The following is a 6,383-nucleotide window of genomic DNA, read 5'->3' as shown; positions in this document are numbered from 1 at the left end:
AGATAGATTAAAGATTAAAGATTGAAGATAGATTAGAAATAGATAGATTAAAGATAGATAGAGCCGATAAATGAGTACATACATGCTGAAATCGATAGCAGCGGTAGAGTGTGCACTGACGGTCCCCAAGATACGTGTGAAGTGATCATCGCGAAGTATGTACCTCCCGGTCGGGCTCTCTTCTCCTAACAAACTCTACACGACGTAGCAACTAATGGCACCTCACTCCATGAAATATTCATTACGGTAATGATCAGTTAGTACGTAGGCAATTCGGACCGGTCAATACGACCGTACAGGACAGAGTTGATCCACGTGAGAGAAGCAGACAGACAGGCACGTGCTTATATTCACTGAAATGACAGCGCTAACCTAACAGCATACTCTTATATGAAAGTATAACATCCAAACTTCTCCGCTGGTAATCCGATGCTCTCATCGTCTCCTTCTCCCGCTCTGATAAATCCAGATGGGACTGTCTGTCTAAACAGCATGTGCCTCTCGAAAGAGAGAACTTCTTACAGAGAGCAGAGAGAAACGCATGTGCTCAGCAAAACGCATTCTCTTCTCTGGCGCCATACGAGAAAGAGCAGAACAGCTCTTACTCTTCGTCTTCATCTTCCCCGTAAAAACAGGCAGTAAGTAAGGAGATACCAGATACGTCAGCCAGGATGAAGTGAGAGTAACTACTCCAACTTACAGGGCTAACGCTGTCGAGCTTTTCATTGACTTTGAATGGATTGCTTAAGTGCCGAGGGACATTCCGAAATACATGACGTGTGAAATACCAGTAATTTGGAAAGCGCCATCGATCACCTTCCACTCCTCGCATATCCACTGCAAAAGAGATTCAACAGACGACCGAGCGAACATAGAGAATGACAGTACATACTTTTTACTTTACATCCCCCTTCAACGTACATATATCAACACATGCATGCATGCATACCTGATACAAAGCTTCCTACACAGACGGCCACAGACGGACATATCTATAGATGGGCCGAACCCCGCAGAGATACATAACCCAATGTATACATATAAATACATATGCGTAGGTTACAAAATCGGGTATCCTTCGAGGCATAACATTGAAACCTAATATATGCATAGGTATGAAGATAAGCATAATACTACACAGGAACTCACAAAGGAAGAACCCGAAGACTTGTAAACGAGCAAGCAGGGAAGCAAGCAAGCAAGCAAATTTCACAAGTAGACACTCTTCAAGCGTTTTTCTCACATGTATGTGCCCTCATCACTCCGTTGGAGAAACCAGTCTAGAAAAGAGGATGAACCGACTCTTTCATTTCTTTCAGATACGTAGAGAGGAACTAATTATCTCACGCACAACCTAATAGGCTGTGTTACCCCTACCCTCCTATCCAGTCACGACAAGCAGTGAGCGTAAGCCGCGAGGGAACTCAGCAAAAGTGTCCTATCAAAGAGATTCCCAAAATGGTATGTTGAGCCCCTCATGAATCTTGCTTTGGTGTGAGGCAACACGACAAACATGTCCTGCATCTCATGTGCTGCAGACGACGTATGTGCCTGCGGCAGGCAAGTGTCTCTACTCCTCTAAAATCGTGAAGTTGCTTTGAAGCGGTACATACAGAAGCGTCACCGATACAAAGACATCCGATGGAGAGCACTTCGTGACACACGGCTTCAGACGAACTTGAAGCGCCACCTTCTTCTTTTCTTTCCGTCATGAGCGACCTAATCACGAGAGTGAAGGAACTATGAGCGCACGTGGACAATGTATAGACATGAACACGAATATGTACGAGCGTATGTACATACATGCTGCTACAAAGATATACCATTCTTGAGGAACTTCATGCCTTTATTCGTCTTCTTCAAGTGAATCCAAGGAAAGACCGCATGCGCTTGAGATAGCTTCACGACATCCACACCAGCAAAAGTACTTATTGGGCCTTCAAATGTCGATGCTTCAGATGCTAGAGCGACACCCGCGACTACGTCTGGCACTGTGGCATTTCGAAGGTAACGAGCGATTTGTGCATAAGGATCCGTGTAGTAGTCATGATTTCCTAGGACAGGAAAAATGGCCACCTGTAGAGACACCGGAACAAGAGGAAACGAAACATGCCATTTGCAAAAGAACGGGGGTTCTCAGAGCTATGTGACGATTCTTGAAGAGATAAAAAAAGCAGTGTTGGCTACATGTATTTAGTAGGTTCCCACGAGAAAACGAAAAGACTACTCCTCTTCACGACACGAAAGTCATGAGCCTCTTCTTGTGGCGTATGATGTAAACCACTCTCATCCTAGGGATTTCACATCAACAGCAACACAACGAAGCTGCCTCTCTCAAAGAAGTTACAAGATGAAAGAGACAGATAGATAGAATGAAACGACTCTTGTTCGTTGTTACGGGAGAGAAAGACATCCTTTGGAAAATAGACTCAAAAGTCCGTAGACAAGACCAGCGATGTATTTTCATGAGGACTAACAGCCGATACCAATCGTGGGTGAAGATAAAACAGATCGGCGGGTCGGTTGAAGACAGAAAGGAGACAGATGGAAAGCCATGCATCTACTCCGGGGGTGAGAAGTAAAAAAAGCCATGTGTATCATCATACCTACCTTTTCAAGAGATGCAAAACCGAATGGAATGTTGAAAATATCGTCCCAAATAGGATCATCGACCCCGATGACTCCGTGAGGATAGAAATTATCTCCAAGCAAGTTAATCCACCGGATATCAAGTGTAGAACTCCACTCTGCCAGGGTTTTAGTATTCTGAGAGAAAACGACATGAAAGAAATTCCTCAGGGTGCACTCTCACATGGGGATCTCTCTCTCCTCTGTTGGCCTGGGTGAGCGTCGTACTGTTTGAACATACATCATACGATCAACTGCCCTAGACAGGAATGTCGCCGGGAGAAAAAGAAGTTCGGACAACTGAACGAAGAGACAGAAGACGGTGAAAGGAAAAGACATCCGACATCACTCTTCGAAGCCTCGAAAAGAAAGAGGAAGAAGACAAGAAAGGATTAGGACGTACGTGACGACGATGACGACGACGACAGCGACTTACTTATGACAGAGGAAGAGAAAGCAAACACTTGGTCGCCCTCTAGTATTTTTAGTATGCAAGAAATATGCACATCCACGGGAAGACGACGGGGAGAATCAATTCTACGACTTCACTGAGCATAGGTCTCATCGTCAAAAAGACAAAGGCCTTCATTCTGCTAAGACGGCTTCGTAGATTAGCACACAGTGTACGGAACATGAAAGGTGTATATACATATGACTGCGTGATGGACCGCAACTGAAGAGCTGAAGTTGTGCTGAAGGTTTCTGAGAATGACAGAAAAAAGATCTTCGGCGGGGCTCACAACAGACACAAAATAAGAGCCAAGACAAACACTCTGGGATGGTTACACGTTCGTCCAGCAGCTGTGACGGTTACGACCTAGACCTACCCGACGAAGCGCATTCGTGAGGAGCCCCGTGTCTCCTATAGAAGCGAATGAAACGCCATCCGGGGCCTCATGAACACTTTGAAGAGCCTCGTCCTTGTCACTGCAACAGAATAGAGGACGACGAGATGAACCGTCGCCATCAACAAGCGGGGCAAAGCTGTCAGAACCCCTCGCGGTGTTCCTCGGATACAACGACACGCTGGGGCCGTCCATTCTCACCTCCACCTGGGAGATGCAACTGCACGATAACGATCTCTTCCCTGAAAGTAACAGACCGGGAGGAGTGGCGAAAATACCGGAGTGCCCCACTGTTAGCCCGGGTGGCGCATCAGTCCCCCTGGAACTCAAGGGGACAAGAGATCGAAATCCCATAGCTGCATCGAGCCGCAGGAAGACAGAAGAAAGAAAGAAGACAACGGGCCGAGCGATGCCGCTGGAGGACAAACGACCACGACGTTCCATTCTGCAAAAGTGAGCTCGCTGAAGTCAACGAGTCCCCGGCACGGAGGTCGTGGAAGACCCGCAGACCGGACGTAACAGCCCAGTCACCTTGCCTGGCAATGCGCCAGGGTGGAACCGTCTAACACAGCGATCCTTCAAGAGAATCACGTTCAGGCAACGAGGCGGTGCTCGGCATATGATCCTCGTTGCGAGACAGAAATTCTAACCGAAAAGAACCACCGCGGCACCCACAGCTGACCGCCGCGGCTGCAGTAGGATGATGCAAAAGGGGTTGCGTTTCTAGGTTACTCAGTGTGCCTGTCGAACGAACAGCAAGCTCAGAAAAGTTCTATATATACAGACGAGGAGGCAGGATCGCCGGATGTCTCGCCGCCGCGACTGCCTGCGAAGAACTGACAAGATGTGACATCGCTGAAAGATGCAGCCATTCGTTTGAAGAACTCTGGTAGGTTAGCACCGCGAACGGCCGGAAAGTGATAAAGGGCAAACAGTACTAGGGTTGCTGCGGCCAAACAGTCGTGTATGGGCGTGAAGGGGTGAGCGGAGACGACTAGCGCGGCAGGCGCGGTGGAGCGGTGCGACGCTGGGGGCCATGGAGACGCAGTGCGACAAGACGGTAAGTCACCCTCAAGAGCACTTTCAGAAACTAAAAGCAGCTACTTGAGAATCCTGAGAGCCAGGAAAGGCAAGACTAAAGTCCGCGTCCGGTCGCATCGCGTGCACAGCGACTTCACGAGCCCGGCTGGCCGTGACACACTGGGGGTCAGGTCTAATCCGCAAGGGGGTGTTCATGTTCCCACGGCCATCTGTTTGACTTTTTTTTCGCGGCAAATTGGAACCGGAATCAAGGCGGTTCCAGAATTCTTTGTGCAGAATCCCTTACAAAATACGGTGCTATTATTTCGGTACAGGGTCTACGGTGATCTGTATGTTCGCAATTCTCTCTCTGTGGTGGGGATCATTTCCTTTGTTTCTTTCGTGAATATAGCTCGGCCATCTCTGGCTTCACCGGGGGCGGAGATGTTAAGATGCGCCTGTTGGATCTTTCTGGACTGCGGTCATCGCACAAGACAGCACAGCACACTTTGGACTACACCTGACCAGTGATTATGGAGGAGTCGGTCGCGGCTCTCTGCATCACGGCGAGTCACTTCTTCTCTCGACGCCTCACGGGTTAGACCACTCAGCCACCTGAACTGTTACGCTAAACGGCTGCGGCTGACTGTTGTTGCCTTCCAGCCTGAACTAAGGCCCCGAGTTACACCAACTCGGAGGTATCGCGTCAGTTGCTTCTTAGTTTCCAACTCATCAGGATGATTCTTCAACGTCTACAAGATCGGCCGTTACACGTACGACGTGTCTCCGCTTCCAGGCCACCATCCCATAATTGCCAGTCCTGATGTTCGAAGCCGAGCAAGCGCAAGACTGCCTGGCAAGTGTAGCATTTTTCCAGTGTGAGGCGTTCACACAACAGTGAACGTGTTAAACATCGATATCATCCCCGACACTTGCGCGATACTGGAAAGCCGCGGAGCCCCAGCAATGTGTGTCCCCAGCGAGTAGCGGGATATGCTGCCGCCTGGACGGTAAGTGCGGTAAAAGCCGGGCAGCTTAACAGCGGCTCCCGGGGGAAAAGGCTTTCCAGCTGAAGAGGGGAAACTTTCGAAAGGCCGGCCCTAGCTCTTTCCAACTGTCACAGAACCGTGCCTCACGACGCTATTCGCCACGTAAGACGTTGCGCAAACGGCAGCAACCCCAGAAACAACACATGCGCATTCGCGACACCAACATGTCCTCGAGCCGAGCACTTCCTGTTGTGTCCTTTCCGGAGTGAGCAGTTTTGATGCACATTGGGACTATGCACAAGACGCTGCGCCGCGTCTCACGACGCGGAGCAGGGAAGGCCTGGCCTACTGCGCACTACTTCTACTTTCCTCCCTCTTCTTCCTGCATTAGAAATTTCGCTGTCCCCGCGGGAGCACTCCTCGAACGATAGTTTCTCTCGTGAAAAGTCTCGAGTCTGTCAGATAGATGAGCCAGGACATTCAGGCGAGTTTCGAGATTGCGAGTCTCACCGAGACCGCCGCATAAAGCCGACCACTATTCCATTCTTCGGCTGTCCGAAGTGTCTGCACCAAGGAGCAGCCTTGGTGACAAAAAGGAATTCCAAAACACGCAGTTTTGGGGCGTGCATTTGGAGGAGTGCCATAGTTGTTCGTGAGGCTCATCGCCCAGAGCCCCCCAGCAGTGGTACCGATCGTAGCTAGTGGCAGATGCCCGGCATGCGGATCGTGTGGACCGTGCGAGTACAAAAAACCACACAGAAAGTAACAGGTCTTCTCAGCAAACCTTCTGATAGCCCAACACAGTCTGAAGTTTCGAGGGGAGTGTGGCGAGCACTTGAGCCGGTGCACCAAAAATTAGTGAAGACGAGAACCACAGTTTCTGCTTCTTGTTCTGCCGCTC

General features: G+C 49.5%; 1 protein-coding gene across 1 annotated transcript in view; it reads right to left on the bottom strand.

Moving 5' to 3' along the window:
- CSUI_008512 (ser thr phosphatase family protein) overlaps positions 1-4,613 on the bottom strand; it is a 10,118-nt gene extending 5,505 nt beyond the window's left edge. The window contains exons 1-4 of the mRNA XM_068068641.1: positions 3,456-4,613; positions 2,611-2,766; positions 1,824-2,076; positions 701-837 (exon numbers count right to left, since the gene is read on the bottom strand). Of these exons, the coding sequence (XP_067919381.1) occupies positions 701-837; positions 1,824-2,076; positions 2,611-2,766; positions 3,456-3,917 (1,008 nt within the window). The 5' untranslated portion in view covers positions 3,918-4,613. The remainder of the gene's footprint in view (positions 1-700; positions 838-1,823; positions 2,077-2,610; positions 2,767-3,455) is intronic.
- Positions 4,614-6,383: the final 1,770 nt, after the last annotated feature.

The sequence above is a fragment of the Cystoisospora suis genome, assembly GCF_002600585.1.
Source record: "Cystoisospora suis strain Wien I chromosome Unknown contig_4786, whole genome shotgun sequence".
In the NCBI taxonomy this organism is placed as follows: Eukaryota; Apicomplexa; class Conoidasida; order Eucoccidiorida; family Sarcocystidae; genus Cystoisospora; species Cystoisospora suis.
Note: the sequence above shows the minus strand (reverse complement) of the source record. Positions and strands in the feature narration are given on the sequence as shown.